We start from the raw sequence: 17,088 nt of genomic DNA on the forward strand, positions 1-17,088 counted from the left end.
AATGGAAAATATATATTTTTTTAGTAAAAGAATAAAAGCTATTAGCAAGCTATGATGAATCAGCAGGTTTCCAATATAATGAATCAACTGATTTGTAATATTGTGTACAAGTTAAATGTATGCAAAAAATGTACCTTAAATTCTTTTTCAATATTGGCAAGCTTGGCTAATTCATTGCTCAACTCCAATGCGGTGTGAACAGGATCTTCGCTGGATAGCGAGAGATATGCTGGGCTGGCCAGTCCCTTATAGGCATTTATCCGGGATCTTGAGTGGCTGAATGAGTCATGCTTTTGCTTTTCCATGCAGTCACTGCACTTGCAGAAGTAATCATGGGGCCGCTCTATCTTTGCGCCTTTTATCAATAACATATGCACAACCTCATATTTTTGGCAGTGTGCAGCAAGAATGATGGGTGTTATATCTGGTGAGAACCTGGTACCATCTTCATCATAGGAGTAAAAATCATCATCAGGTTGCTCCTGCTCACATGGACTAAGGGTTAGTCTTTCGCTTGCTGCAAAAGCAGAATGATTTAAGATGGCTTCAACTATCCGAACATATCCTTTGCTAATTGCAAGAAGCAAGGCATCTCCAATTCGTGTCAAGTTCTCCTTCTTCAGGAACAGTTCAGTCACTTCTAAATGTTCATTCCCTACTGCCAACTGTAGGCCGTTTTGTCCCATGTAATCTACACAATTGAAATTCAATGAGTTCGACTCCTCCAGCATCTTTCTAACCACAGGAATGTTCCCATATTCAGCAGCATCTAAGAAACGTTCCTCCTCTGCAGTTAGGTTTGTACCTCGGTTATTAAACATAAATGCCGGGCCACGGACAGCCTGTCGCCTTCCCTTTTCTCTTATCATGGTTACTCTTCTTATGGATGGGCTCCCTTCACCTGCTCTGAAGAAGAAATAAACACAAATTAACCCAACAATCCATACGTATTCACCATTTATAAAGTATCAATCCTTTAGGTGGCCATTCTCCTTACATAGCTATTGACCAATTGAGCGTTAAGGCCCCGTTACACGTATCAATGTCCCAGCGATCCCACCAACGATCCGATGTGGATGGGATCGCTGGGACATAGTTAGGTGATCGCTGGTGAGCTGTCACATAGATAGACCCACCAGCGATCAGGACCAGCGAGCAAGCTGGTATCCAAGGTAAACAGCGGGTATTCAAGAGCCGCACGGCTCTTAGATACTCGCTGTTTACATTGGAAACCAGCGTCCAGCGTCGCTGATCGCTGGTCTCTCGCTGCCACACGCAGCGATGCGCGCTGGCCAGCGGGAGACCAACGATCAAAAAATGGCCCAGGACAATCCTGCACGATCAGTGATACCCGGCAGGGGGGCCGGTCGCTGGTCCCCGTCACACACAGCAATCTCGCTGGTGAGATCGCTGTGGCGTCACAAAATCAGCGATCTCACTAGCGATCTCGCTGTGTGTGATGGGGCCCTTATCTTCTGTCATTCAATATGAATGCATGCTCAGCTTGGGAGGCATGCATACGTTCTAAATAGGATCATAGGTATAAGTTGCTGCCAGACATCTCCAGCAGTGGCTCATATCTCTAGCCAAGAAAAAATCAGTCATGTTTAAATCCAACATGCCCAATTCTTCTCTTCACTGGCATTTGTCATTAGGGGCAAGTCAGGAAACTACCATACTGGCAGCGGCTGCTGGAATTGGCTACTTTGGCAAACTTTAGGCTGATGTGTATGGCCAATTTTCATTGTGAACAGTTTTCCAGAAAGTGATCAGAAAACATACTTGAATTCATCAAAATGCAATACAGTTACCTATCGTGGTAGCACATTTCATTTTTCAGCTGATTGTATTTAATTAGTGGCTTCAAGATATAATGCAAGTCCTTTATTACAGATTTAAGTTTATAAATAAAAAAGGACCAATAAGTGTGTTACGAATCGCGCTGTTTATTTTAATGTGCTTACATTCATTATAAATGACATGGGAAAAAAATCATATTCAAATGCCTCCAGAAAAATAGACGCTTTGAGTAAAAAAGGATTTGTGTTAATTTGCATGAAATTTGCATGCTCTTATACCATGCAACAACTTGCTTTTAAATCTGACTTTTATTAATGTGAAAGGCAATGTAATGTTTCAGAAATTAATTATTAGAAATGAGTTATTATTTCACATTCTGAAGATATTTAACATTCTTAGGGCTATTTCCAAGTACAGTCTTAAGTGTGGGCAGCTAAGAAATACAAGTGCTTCTCACAAACTTAGAATATCATCAAAAAGTTAATTTATTTCAGTTCTTCAATACAAAAAGTGAAAGTCAGCTTTATATAGAGTCATTACAAATAGAATTTAGAATTTCAAGTGTTTATTTCTGCTAATGTTATGAACAGCTGACATGTGCCCGCAATAGGCGCGAGCGGAATCGCCATCCGCCCGCGCCTATTAACAAGTTAAATCCCGCTGTCAAAGCTGACAGCCGGCATTTACATAGCATTTCCGGCCGCCGGGCCGTAAATGAGCTCATCGCCGACCCCGTCACGTGATCAAGGGTCGGCATCATGTTGCCTGGACAACCAGAGGTCTCATAGAGACCTCTATGGTTGTTCCAGGCAGATGGCTTTCATCACCACCCAGTGGTCGGTGCTGAAAGCACAGGAGTAAATTTGCTACATATGGGCGATCTGCTCATCGCCTATATGTAGCAGAACCGATCGAGTATTGCATGCTTCAAGCCTCCTATGGAGGCTATTGAAGCATGCCAAAAGTAAAAAAAAATGTTTAAAAATAAAAAAAATAAAAAACCCCTAAAAGTTCAAATCACCCCCCTTCGCCCCAATCAAAATAAAACAATAAAAAAAAATCCCACATACACATATTAGGTATCGCCGCGTTCAGAATCACCAGATCTATAAATAAAAAATGCATTAACCCAATCGCTAAATGGCGTAGCAGGAAAAAAATTCAAAACGCCAGAATTACGTTTTTTTGGTCGCCGCGACATTGCATTAAAATGCAATAACGGGCGATCAAAAAAACGTATCTGCACAAACGTGGTATCATTAAAAATGTCAGCCCGGAACGCAAAAAATAAGCCCTCACCCAAGCCCAGATCACGAAAAATGGAGACGCTACGAGTCTCAGAAAATTGCGCAATTTTTTTTTTTTCAGCAAACTTTGGAATTTTTTTTTCACTACTTAGATAAAAGACAGCATAGACATGTCTGGTGTCTATGAACTCGTAATGTCCTGGAGAATTATAATGGCAGGTTACATTTAGCAACTAGTGAACCTAGCAGAAAAGCCAAGCAAAAAACAAGTGTGGGATTGCACTTTTTTTGCAATTTCACCGCACTTAGAATTTTTTCCCCGTTTTCAAGTACAAGACATGGTAAAACCAATGGTGTTGTTTAAAAGTACAACTCGTCTCGCAAAAAAATAAGCCCTCACATGACCATATTGATGGAAAAATATAAAAGTTATGGCTCTGGAAAGAAGGGGAGCGAAAAACGAAAACGAAAAATTGAAAAAAGCTCCAGGAGTGAAGGGGTTAATATGTAGCTCTCATGGCTGCAGGCAGACACTGCTAGTGGCTACTTGCAGAAGGGGATTTAGTCAGTCAGCAATAGTGCAAGTTCCACCACTTAAAAAGATGAGAGGCGTCTGTAATTTACATCATACCTCAACTTACCTCAACTATGGGAGACAAACTGAGAAAAAAAAATCCAGAAAATCTTATTGTCTGGTTTTTTTCATTTTATTTGCATATTATGGTGGAAAATAAGTATTTGGTCAGAAACAAAATTTCATCTCTATACTTTGTGATATATCCTTTGTTGGCAATGACAGAGGTCAAACGTTTTCTGTAAGTCTTCACAAGGTTGCCACACACTGTTGTTGGTATGTTGGCCCATTCCTCCATGCAGATCTCCTCTAGAGCAGTGATGTTTTTGGCTTTTCGCTTGGCAACACGGACTTTCAACTCCCTCCAAAGGTTTTCTATAGGGTTGAGATCTGGAGACTGGCTAGGCCACTCCAGGACCTTGAAATGCTTCTTACGAAGCCACTCCTTCGTTGCCCTGGCAGTTTGCTTTGGATCATTGTCATGTTGAAAGACCCAGCCACGTTTCATCTTCAATGCCCTTGCTGATGGAAGGAGGTTTGCACTCAAAATCTCACGATACATGGCCCCATTCATTCTTTCATGTACCCGGATCAGTCGTCCTGGCCCCTTTGCAGAGAAACAGCCCCAAAGCATGATGTTTCCACCACCATGCTTTACAGTAGGTATGGTGTTTGATGGATGCAACTCAGTATTCTTTTTCCTCCAAACACGACAAGTTGTGTTTCTACCAAACAGTTCCAGTTTGGTTTCATCAGACCATAGGACATTCTCCCAAAACTCCTCTGGATCATCCAAATGCTCTCTAGCAAACTTCAGACAAGACCGGACATGTACAGGCTTAAGCAGTGGGACACGTCTGGCACTGCAGGATCTGAGTCCATGGTGGCGTAGTGTGTTACTTATGGTAGGCCTTGTTACATTGGTCCCAGCTCTCTGCAGTTCATTCACTAGGTCACCCCGCGTGGTTCTGGGATTTTTGCTCACCGTTCTTGTGATCATTCTGACCCCACGGGGTGGGATTTTGCGTGGAGCACCAGATCGAGGGAGATTATCAGTGGTCTTGTATGTCTTCCATTTTCTAATTATTGCTCCCACAGTTGATTTCTTCACTCCAAGCTGGTTGGCTATTGCAGATTCAGTCTTCCCAGCCTGGTGCAGGGCTACAATTTTGTTTCTGGTGTCCTTTGACAGCTCATTGGTCTTCACCATAGTGGAGTTTGGAGTCAGACTGTTTGAGGGTGTGCACAGGTGTCTTTTTATACTGATAACAAGTTTAAACAGGTGCCGTTACTACAGATAATGAGTGGAGGAAAGAGGAGACTCTTAAAGAAGAAGTTACAGGTCTGTGAGAGCCAGAACTCTTGATTGCTTGTTTCTGACCAAATACTTATTTTCCACCATAATATGCAAATAAAATGAAAAAAAAACAGACAATGTGATTTTCTGGATTTTTTTTCCTCAGTTTGTCTCCCATAGTTGAGGTCTACCTATGATGTAAATTACAGATGCCTCTCATCTTTTTAAGTGGTGGAACTTGCTGACTGACTAAATACTTTTTTTCCCCACTGTATGTCTATACATCAGGAGGCAGGCTCAAACGGTGTCAGGCACAGTATGGATTTGACGGCCCAGACTACACAGCGGAGGAGCAGGGAGAGGTGAAGATTGCAAATGCTGGGGCCCTGCCAAAGCAAGGGGGGCCCACTTGTGGGCGTCGGTACTGGCACTGGGCCCCTCATAGTACGGCGGTGTGTCTGACGGCGGGTGTGCACCACCACCGTCAGAGACACTTGATTGCACTATGAGGGACCCTGTGCCAGTGCCCGCGCCCAAGAGTCGGCCTACCCACCTGTCCAGGGCAACGGCACTCGCACGGTGTCGTGCGCTAGGTGGTGACCCCGGCTGTGGGGGGGGAAGCAGCACAGTTAGGGAGTTTTAGAAAGTGGCATATGTTGATGTTGGACATTCAGCTGATGCAAAAGGTGAAATAGGTCAAGTCCCAGGAAGAGGTGGACCAAAGCAAGCCATTTTTCTGTCACCCTATGTGTCATCAGGGGAAGGTGGGACAAAATCCTTGGAAACCCATGCATGGTTCATTTTAATGAAGGTTAGATCATCCACATTTTGGGTTGACAGACGGGTCTTTTTTTCTGTCAGGATTGATCCAGCTGCACTGAAGACTCTTTCCGATAGCACACTTGCAGCTGGGCAAGCGAGCTCCTGTAAGGCATATTGTGCCAATTCAGGCCAGGTGTCCAGTTTAGCGGCCCAATAGTCAAAGGGGAATGACCTGTGCGGGAGAACATCGATATGGGAGGAAAAGTAGTTTGTAACCATAGTTGACAACTGCTGTCTCCTGTCACTTTCCATCGATGCAGTATTACCAGTTGTGTGAGCGGTACTTGAAAAATCAGTCCACAACATGGTCATGAAACCCCTGTCTCCAACGCCACTTCTACTGTGTGCACCACGAACACCTCTGCCAAGCTTCCCCCGGCCCGTACGGCTCGTGTGAGAACCATCACCGCTGCTGTGTGCTGGGAATGCCTCAAGCAACCGATTTACCAGAGTTGCTTGTTTATTAGCCAACATTAGGTCAAGGTTGTCCTGTGGCATGATGTTTTGTAATTTGCCTTTATAGCGTGGATCCAGGATGCTGGCCAACCAGTAGTCGTCATCGTTCATCATTTTGGCAATGCGGGGGTCCCTTTTTAGGATCTGCAAGGCATAATCTGACATGTGGGCCAATGTTCCCGGTGTCAATGATGCACTGCGAGTGCTGGTTGGAGGAGCACTTTCTGGCAAATCCACATCCCTCCAGTCACGCACAAACCCTGTACCAGACCTTGCCACGCCAACATTTTCACTTGCCCCACGAGATGCATCCTCCTCCCCTAAGTAATCATCCCCATCATCCTCCTCCTCCTCCTCTTCTTCCTCCACCTCGTCCAGGAGAGGTCCCTGAGCAGACAATGGCTGCATGTCATCAAGGATTCCCTCCTCCTCTTCCTCCTCATCAACATTGGCTGCAGAAGCCTGCTCCTTAAGGTGCGTCAAAGTTTGCATGAGCAGACGCATAAGTGGGATGCTCATGCTTAGGATGGCGTCGTCTGCGCTTACCAGCCGTGTGCATTCCCCAAAACACTGAAGGACTTTACAGAGGTCTTTCAGCTTCGACCACTGCACACCTGTCAACTCCATGTCTGCTCTCAAAGTGCCTGGCCGTGTATCCTCCCACAAATGCATTATGGCCTGCCTCTGCTCGCACAGCCGCTCCACCATGTGCAGGGTGGAGTTCCACCTTGTTGCAATGTCGATAATGAGGCGGTGGTTGGGAAGGTGGAGCAATCGCTGCAGCTTCTGCATACGAACGGAGTGTACAGGCGACCGGCGGATGTGCGCGCACAGTCTTCGCACCTTCTGGAGCAGGGCTGTTAACTCCGGATAATTTTTGAGGAAGCACTGCACCACCAGGTTCAAGGTGTGAGCCAGGCAAGGTATATGGCTGAGTTTTGAAAGGGCTATGGCTGCCACAAAATTACGGACGTTATCACTAACTACCTTGCCTGCCTCAAGATGTACACTGCCCAGCCATGACTCAGTTTGTCGCTTCAAGTACTCGGCCAGCACCTCGGTGGTGTGTCTGTCGCCCAAACACATCATCTGCAACACAGCCTGCTGACGCTTTCCACTAGCTGCTCGATAGGGGGACACCTCGTGTGCAACAGTGGCAGCTGCAGATGGAGTGCTCGTACGACTGTGCTCTGTGGACGAGCTTTCGCTTCTGGAGGAGGAAGAGGGTCGAACGCCTACAGCCAACTGTTTCCTATACAGTGGGCTAGGCAGCACTGTCCCACCACCGCTGTCCCCTGTGGACCCTGCATCCACCACATTAACCCAGTGCGCAGTGATGGACACATAACGGCCCTGGCCATGCCGACTGGACCATGCATCAGTTGTGAGGTGCACCTTTCCGCTCACTGACTGCTTGAGTGCATGGACAATGCGGTCTTTCACATGATGTAGCGTTGCTGACTACCTTCGTTGTGATCAGTTGCACATGTGGCACTTGAGGTTTGGTGTTGTGTCCATGCTTGCAAGTGCATGGTGTTTAAATGTCTAAGCATGCAACCGGTATTCAAATTTTTCAGATTTTTCCCTCGGCTAAAGGTCTTTGCGCACTTCTTACAGATAACCTTGGCCTGATCATGAGGATTTTGTTCAAAAAAGTGCCACACTGCACTCTTCCTACTTTGGCAGACATTTTGCGGCCTAGCATGCTGTGATCTTTTGACTGTCTGGACAAGCTGTCCAGCAACTCTTTTGATTTTTGGAACCTGTCTTTGGAGTGCTCCGGGCCTGCCAGAAAACAGCTGTTGCGATGTCGATGTCTGCTGTGGATGCTCCTCATCTGAGCTATTGGAAGCAGCACCCTCTTCCCCCAATGGATGCCAATCTGGGTCAACAACTGGGTCATCCATCACCTCCTCTTCAGTGTCATGTGCACCTTCCTCTGTGTCACCGTGTATGGTGGTATAGTGTGCGGGAAGGGGCACCTGAGTCTCATCAGGGTCAGAATCTGGCTCTGTACACTGCGAGGATAATGTAGTGCTCTGAGTGAATGTACCAGCAGAATCATCTATCAGCAGCTGTGCATCAGTGCACTCCATGTCAGATTCATCTTAGCCTGGGTAATTCACCATTTCACTTGATAATCCAGGCATGGTATGTGAAAACAGCTCCATGGAGTAATCAGTAGTATGGCCTGCGTCATCCTTCAATCTTGGTTGGGGTGAAGGACACAAGGAAAGGTGTGGTTCATGAACATGAGCCTCCAATGACGACTCAGTGCTTTGACTTTTTACAACTGAAGAAGAGGAGGCGATAGAGCTAGAGGCTGAGTCAGCAATGTAAGACAAAACTTTTTCCTGATGCTCTGGCTTTAAAAGCGGTTTGCCAACTCCTAGAAAACTAAGCCTTCGAAGCCTTATGGAGCCAGACGATGATGCAGGCTCAACACCTCCTGCATTCGGTCCTATTTTGCTCTTGCCACTACCATCAGATCCACCACCAACACCATCATTACCAGCTGCCAACCCCCGCCCAATTCCACGGCCTCTTCCACCAGACTTCCTCATTTTTGGTAGAAATGTAAACATAATCCAACAAACTATATAGTAATGTAAAACAAGGTACAAGGTGTCTATAGGACAGGGGAGATTTTGAATTTCTGCAGACACTTGTGGACACTGGACACTTTTGGATTGTGTGAGGCCCACTGAATATCTGAGCACTATGTCACAGACTCGATGGCACAGCTGTGACCAAAGTGACTAGAGGATAACGGAGATTTTGAATTTCTGCAGACACTTGTGGACACTGGACACTTTTGGATTGTGTGAGGCCCACTGAATATCTGAGCGCTATGTCACAGGCTCGATGGCACAGCTGTGACAAAAGTGACTAGAGGATAAGTGAGATTTTGAATTTCTGCAGACACTTGTGGACACTGGACACTTTTGGATTGTGTGAGGCCCACTGAATATCTGAGCGCTATGTCACAGGCTCGATGGCACAGCTGTGACAAAAGTGACTAGAGGATAAGGGAGATTTTGAATTTCTGCAGACACTTGAGGACACTGGACACTTTTGGATTGTGTGAGCTCACTGAATATCTGAGCGCTATGTCACAGGCTCGATGGCACAGCTGTGACAAAAGTGACTAGAGGATAAGTGAGATTTTGAATTTCTGCACACACTAGTGGACACTGGACACTTTTGGATTGTGTGAGGCCCACTGAATATCTGAGCGCTATGTCAGAGGCTCGATGGCACAGCTGTGACAAAAGTGACTAGAGGATAAGTGAGATTTTGAATTTCTGCTCACACTAGTGGGCAATGGACACTTTTGGATTGTGTGAGGCCCACTAAATATCTGAGCGCTATGTCACAGGCTCGATGGCACAGCTGTGACCAAAGTGACTAGAGGATAAGTGAGATTTTGAATTTCTGCAGACACTTGTGGACACTGGACACTTTTGGATTGTGTGAGGCCCACTGAATATCTGGGCGCTATGTCACAGGCTCGATGGAACAACTGTGACAAAAGTGACTAGAGGATAAGTGAGATTTTGAATTTCTGCACACACTAGTGGACACTGGACACTTTTGGATTGTGTGAGGCCCACTGAATATCTGAGCGCTATGTCACAGGCTCGATGGCACAGCTGTGACAAAAGTGACTAGAGGATAAGTGAGATTTTGAATTTCTGCACACACTAGTGGACACTGGACACTTTTGGATTGTGTGAGGCCCACTGAATATCTGAGCGCTATGTCACAGGCTCGATGGCACAGCTGTGACCAAAGTGACTAGAGGATAAGTGAGATTTTGAATTTCTGCTCACAATAGTGGACAATGGACACTTTTGGATTGTGTGAGGCCCACTGAATATCTGAGCGCTATGTCACAGGCTCGATGGCACAGCTGTGACCAAAGTGACTAGAGGATAAGTGAGATTTTGAATTTCTGCAGACACTTGTGGACACTGGACACTTTTGGATTGTGTGAGCCCACTGAATATCTGAGCGCTATGTCACAGGCTCGATGGCACAGCTGTGACAAAAGTGACTAGAGGATAAGTGAGATTTTGAATTTCTGCACACACTAGTGGACACTGGACACTTTTGGATTGTGTGAGGCCCACTGAATATCTGAGCGCTATGTCACAGGCTCGATGGCACAGCTGTGACAAAAGTGACTAGAGGATAAGTGAGATTTTGAATTTCTGCACACACTAGTGGACACTGGACACTTTTGGATTGTGTGAGGCCCACTGAATATCTGAGCGCTATGTCACAGGCTCGATGGCACAGCTGTGACCAAAGTGACTAGAGGATAACGGAGATTTTGAATTTCTGCAGACACTTGTGGACACTGGACACTTTTGGATTGTGTGAGGCCCACTGATTATCTGAGCGCTATGTCACAGGATCGATGGCACAGCTGTGACAAAAGTGACTAGAGGATAAGTGAGATTTTGAATTTCTGCACACACTAGTGGACACTGGACACTTTTGGATTGTGTGAGACCCACTGAATATCTGAGCGCTATGTCACAGGCTCGATGGCACAGCTGTGACCAAAGTGACTAGAGGATAAGTGAGATTTTGAATTTCTGCTCACACTAGTGGACAATGGACACTTTTGGATTGTGTGAGGCCCACTGAATATCTGAGCGCTATGTCACAGGCTCGATGGCACATCTGTGACCAAAGTGACTAGAGGATAAGTGAGATTTTGAATTTCTGCAGACACTTGTGGACAATGGACACTTTTGGATTGTGTGAGGCCCACTGAATATCTGAGCGCTATGTCACAGGCTCGATGGCACAGCTGTGACCAAAGTGACTAGAGGATAAGTGAGATTTTGAATTTCTGCAGACACTTGTGGACACTGGACACTTTTGGATTGTGTGAGCCCACTGAATATCTGAGCGCTATGTCACAGGCTCGATGGCACAGCTGTGACCAAAGTGACTAGAGGATAAGTGAGATTTTGAATTTCTGCAGACACTTGTGGACACTGGACACTTTTGGATTGTGTGAGGCCCACTGAATATCTGAGCGCTATGTCACAGGCTCGATGGCACAGCTGTGACAAAAGTGACTAGAGGATAAGTGAGATTTTGAATTTCTGCACACACTAGTGGACACTGGACACTTTTGGATTGTGTGAGGCCCACTGAATATCTGAGCGCTATGTCACAGGGTCGATGGCACAGCTGTGACAAAAGTGACTAGAGGATAAGGGAGATTTTGAATTTCTGCAGACACTTGTGGACAATGGACACTTTTGGATTGTGTGAGGCCCACTGAATATCTGAGCGCTATGTCACAGGCTCGATGGCACAGCTGTGACAAAAGTGACTAGAGGATAAGTGAGATTTTGAATTTCTGCACACACTAGTGGACACTGGACACTTTTGGATTGTGTGAGGCCCACTGAATATCTGAGCGCTATGTCACAGGCTCGATGGCACAGCTGTGACAAAAGTGACTAGAGGATAAGTGAGATTTTGAATTTCTGCACACACTAGTGGACACTTTTGGATTGTGTGAGGCCCACTGAATATCTGAGCGCTATGTCACAGGCTCGATGGCACAGCTGTGACCAAAGTGACTAGAGGATAAGTGAGATTTTGAATTTCTGCTCACACTAGTGGACAATGGACACTTTTGGATTGTGTGAGGCCCACTGAATATCTGAGCGCTATGTCACAGGCTTGATGGCACAGCTGTGACCAAAGTGACTAGAGGATAAGTGAGATTTTGAATTTCTGCTCACACTAGTGGACAATGGACACTTTTGGATTGTGTGAGGCCCACTGAATATCTGAGCGCTATGTCACAGGCTCGATGGCACAGCTGTGACCAAAGTGACTAGAGGATAAGTGAGATTTTGAATTTCTGCAGACACTTGTGGACACTGGACACTTTTGGATTGTGTGAGCCCACTGAATATCTGAGCGCTATGTCACAGGCTCGATGGCACAGCTGTGACCAAAGTGACTAGAGGATAACGGAGATTTTGAATTTCTGCAGACACTTGTGGACAATGGACACTTTTGGATTGTGTGAGGCCCACTGAATATCTGAGCGCTATGTCACAGGCTCGATGGCACAGCTGTGACAAAAGTGACTAGAGGATAAGGGAGATTTTGAATTTCTGCAGACACTTGAGGACACTGGACACTTTTGGATTGTGTGAGCTCACTGAATATCTGAGCGCTATGTCACAGGCTCGATGGCACAGCTGTGACAAAAGTGACTAGAGGATAAGTGAAATTTTGAATTTCTGCTCACACTAGTGGACAATGGACACTTTTGGATTGTGTGAGGCCCACTGAATATCTGAGCGCTATGTCACAGGCTCGATGGCACATCTGTGACCAAAGTGACTAGAGGATAAGTGAGATTTTGAATTTCTGCAGACACTTGTGGACAATGGACACTTTTGGATTGTGTGAGGCCCACTGAATATCTGAGCGCTATGTCACAGGCTCGATGGCACAGCTGTGACCAAAGTGACTAGAGGATAAGTGAGATTTTGAATTTCTGCAGACACTTGTGGACACTGGACACTTTTGGATTGTGTGAGCCCACTGAATATCTGAGCGCTATGTCACAGGCTCGATGGCACAGCTGTGACCAAAGTGACTAGAGGATAAGTGAGATTTTGAATTTCTGCAGACACTTGTGGGCACTGGACACTTTTGGATTGTGTGAGGCCCACTGAATATCTGAGCGCTATGTCGCAGGCTCGATGGCACAGCTGTGACAAAAGTGACTAGAGGATAAGTGAGATTTTGAATTTCTGCACACACTAGTGGACACTGGACACTTTTGGATTGTGTGAGGCCCACTGAATATCTGAGCGCTATGTCACAGGGTCGATGGCACAGCTGTGACCAAAGTGACTAGAGGATAAGTGAGATTTTGAATTTCTGCAGACACTTGTGGACAATGGACACTTTTGGATTGTGTGAGGCCCACTGAATATCTGAGCGCTATGTCACAGGCTCGATGGCACAGCTGTGACAAAAGTGACTAGAGGATAAGTGAGATTTTGAATTTCTGCACACACTAGTGGACACTGGACACTTTTGGATTGTGTGAGGCCCACTGAATATCTGAGCGCTATGTCACAGGCTCGATGGCACAGCTGTGACAAAAGTGACTAGAGGATAAGTGAGATTTTGAATTTCTGCACACACTAGTGGACACTTTTGGATTGTGTGAGGCCCACTGAATATCTGAGCGCTATGTCACAGGCTCGATGGCACAGCTGTGACCAAAGTGACTAGAGGATAAGTGAGATTTTGAATTTCTGCTCACACTAGTGGACAATGGACACTTTTGGATTGTGTGAGGCCCACTGAATATCTGAGCGCTATGTCACAGGCTCGATGGCACAGCTGTGACCAAAGTGACTAGAGGATAAGTGAGATTTTGAATTTCTGCTCACACTAGTGGACAATGGACACTTTTGGATTGTGTGAGGCCCACTGAATATCTGAGCGCTATGTCACAGGCTCGATGGCACAGCTGTGACCAAAGTGACTAGAGGATAAGTGAGATTTTGAATTTCTGCAGACACTTGTGGACACTGGACACTTTTGGATTGTGTGAGCCCACTGAATATCTGAGCGCTATGTCACAGGCTCGATGGCACAGCTGTGACCAAAGTGACTAGAGGATAACGGAGATTTTGAATTTCTGCAGACACTTGTGGACAATGGACACTTTTGGATTGTGTGAGGCCCACTGAATATCTGAGCGCTATGTCACAGGCTCGATGGCACAGCTGTGACAAAAGTGACTAGAGGATAAGGGAGATTTTGAATTTCTGCAGACACTTGAGGACACTGGACACTTTTGGATTGTGTGAGCTCACTGAATATCTGAGCGCTATGTCACAGGCTCGATGGCACAGCTGTGACAAAAGTGACTAGAGGATAAGTGAGATTTTGAATTTCTGCAGACACTTGTGGACACTGGACACTTTTGGATTGTGTGAGGCCCACTGAATATCTGAGCGCTATGTCACAGGCTCGATGGAACAACTGTGACAAAAGTGACTAGAGGATAAGTGAGATTTTGAATTTCTGCAGACACTTGTGGACACTGGACACTTTTGGATTGTGTGAGGCCCACTGAATATCTGAGCGCTATGTCACAGGCTCGATGGCACAGCTGTGACAAAAGTGACTAGAGGATAAGTGAGATTTTGAATTTCTGCACACACTAGTGGACACTGGACACTTTTGGATTGTGTGAGGCCCACTGAATATCTGAGCGCTATGTCACAGGCTCGATGGCACAGCTGTGACCAAAGTGACTAGAGGATAAGTGAGATTTTGAATTTCTGCACACCCTAGTGGACACTGGACACTTTTGGATTGTGTGAGGCCCACTGAATATCTGAGCGCTATGTCACAGGCTCGATGGCACAGCTGTGACAAAAGTGACTAGAGGATAAGTGAGATTTTGAATTTCTGCACACACTAGTGGACACTGGACACTTTTGGATTGTGTGAGGCCCACTGAATATCTGAGCGCTATGTCACAGGCTCGATGGCACAGCTGTGACCAAAGTGACTAGAGGATAAGGGAGATTTTGAATTTCTGCAGACACTTGTGGACACTGGACACTTTTGGATTGTGTGAGGCCCACTGAATATCTGAGCGCTATGTCACAGGCTCGATGGCACAGCTGTGACCAAAGTGACTAGAGGATAAGTGAGATTTTGAATTTCTGCTCACACTAGTGGACAATGGACACTTTTGGATTGTGTGAGGCCCACTGAATATCTGAGCGCTATGTCACAGGCTCGATGGCACAGGCTCGATGGCACAGCTGTGACCAAAGTGACTAGAGGATAAGTGAGATTTTGAATTTCTGCAGACACTTGTGGGCACTGGACACTTTTGGATTGTGTGAGGCCCACTGAATATCTGAGCGCTATGTCACAGGCTCGATGGCACAGCTGTGACAAAAGTGACTAGAGGATAAGTGAGATTTTGAATTTCTGCACACACTAGTGGACACTGGACACTTTTGGATTGTGTGAGGCCCACTGAATATCTGAGCGCTATGTCACAGGGTCGATGGCACAGCTGTGACCAAAGTGACTAGAGGATAAGTGAGATTTTGAATTTCTGCAGACACTTGTGGACAATGGACACTTTTGGATTGTGTGAGGCCCACTGAATATCTGAGCGCTATGTCACAGGCTCGATGGCACAGCTGTGACAAAAGTGACTAGAGGATAAGTGAGATTTTGAATTTCTGCACACACTAGTGGACACTGGACACTTTTGGATTGTGTGAGGCCCACTGAATATCTGAGCGCTATGTCACAGGCTCGATGGCACAGCTGTGACAAAAGTGACTAGAGGATAAGTGAGATTTTGAATTTCTGCACACACTAGTGGACACTTTTGGATTGTGTGAGGCCCACTGAATATCTGAGCGCTATGTCACAGGCTCGATGGCACAGCTGTGACCAAAGTGACTAGAGGATAAGTGAGATTTTGAATTTCTGCTCACACTAGTGGACAATGGACACTTTTGGATTGTGTGAGGCCCACTGAATATCTGAGCGCTATGTCACAGGCTCGATGGCACAGCTGTGACCAAAGTGACTAGAGGATAAGTGAGATTTTGAATTTCTGCTCACACTAGTGGACAATGGACACTTTTGGATTGTGTGAGGCCCACTGAATATCTGAGCGCTATGTCACAGGCTCGATGGCACAGCTGTGACCAAAGTGACTAGAGGATAAGTGAGATTTTGAATTTCTGCAGACACTTGTGGACAATGGACACTTTTGGATTGTGTGAGCCCACTGAATATCTGAGCGCTATGTCACAGGCTCGATGGCACAGCTGTGACCAAAGTGACTAGAGGATAACGGAGATTTTGAATTTCTGCAGACACTTGTGGACAATGGACACTTTTGGATTGTGTGAGGCCCACTGAATATCTGAGCGCTATGTCACAGGCTCGATGGCACAGCTGTGACAAAAGTGACTAGAGGATAAGGGAGATTTTGAATTTCTGCAGACACTTGAGGACACTGGACACTTTTGGATTGTGTGAGCTCACTGAATATCTGAGCGCTATGTCACAGGCTCGATGGCACAGCTGTGACAAAAGTGACTAGAGGATAAGTGAGATTTTGAATTTCTGCAGACACTTGTGGACACTGGACACTTTTGGATTGTGTGAGGCCCACTGAATATCTGAGCGCTATGTCACAGGCTCGATGGAACAACTGTGACAAAAGTGACTAGAGGATAAGTGAGATTTTGAATTTCTGCAGACACTTGTGGACACTGGACACTTTTGGATTGTGTGAGGCCCACTGAATATCTGAGCGCTATGTCACAGGCTCGATGGCACAGCTGTGACAAAAGTGACTAGAGGATAAGGGAGATTTTGAATTTCTGCAGACACTTGAGGACACTGGACACTTTTGGATTGTGTGAGCTCACTGAATATCTGAGCGCTATGTCACAGGCTCGATGGCACAGCTGTGACAAAAGTGACTAGAGGATAAGTGAGATTTTGAATTTCTGCAGACACTTGTGGACACTGGACACTTTTGGATTGTGTGAGGCCCACTGAATATCTGAGCGCTATGTCACAGGCTCGATGGAACAACTGTGACAAAAGTGACTAGAGGATAAGTGAGATTTTGAATTTCTGCAGACACTTGTGGACACTGGACACTTTTGGATTGTGTGAGGCCCACTGAATATCTGAGCGCTATGTCACAGGCTCGATGGCACAGCTGTGACAAAAGTGACTAGAGGATAAGTGAGATTTTGAATTTCTGCACACACTAGTGGACACTGGACACTTTTGGATTGTGTGAGGCCCACTGAATATCTGAGCGC

At 46.0% G+C, this 17,088-nt stretch overlaps 1 protein-coding gene across 1 annotated transcript in view; it reads right to left on the reverse strand.

The window, feature by feature from the left end:
• TRPC3 (transient receptor potential cation channel subfamily C member 3) overlaps positions 1-17,088 on the reverse strand; it is a 464,690-nt gene that overhangs the window by 328,549 nt on the left and 119,053 nt on the right. Inside the window, exon 2 of the mRNA XM_073572010.1 lies at positions 135-906. Within this exon, the coding sequence (XP_073428111.1) occupies positions 135-906 (772 nt within the window). The remainder of the gene's footprint in view (positions 1-134; positions 907-17,088) is intronic.

This window comes from Dendrobates tinctorius, unplaced genomic scaffold (assembly GCF_039654945.1).
Source record: "Dendrobates tinctorius isolate UK_male_01 unplaced genomic scaffold, ASM3965494v1 ptg000030l, whole genome shotgun sequence".
NCBI classification, from domain to species: domain Eukaryota; kingdom Metazoa; phylum Chordata; class Amphibia; order Anura; family Dendrobatidae; genus Dendrobates; species Dendrobates tinctorius.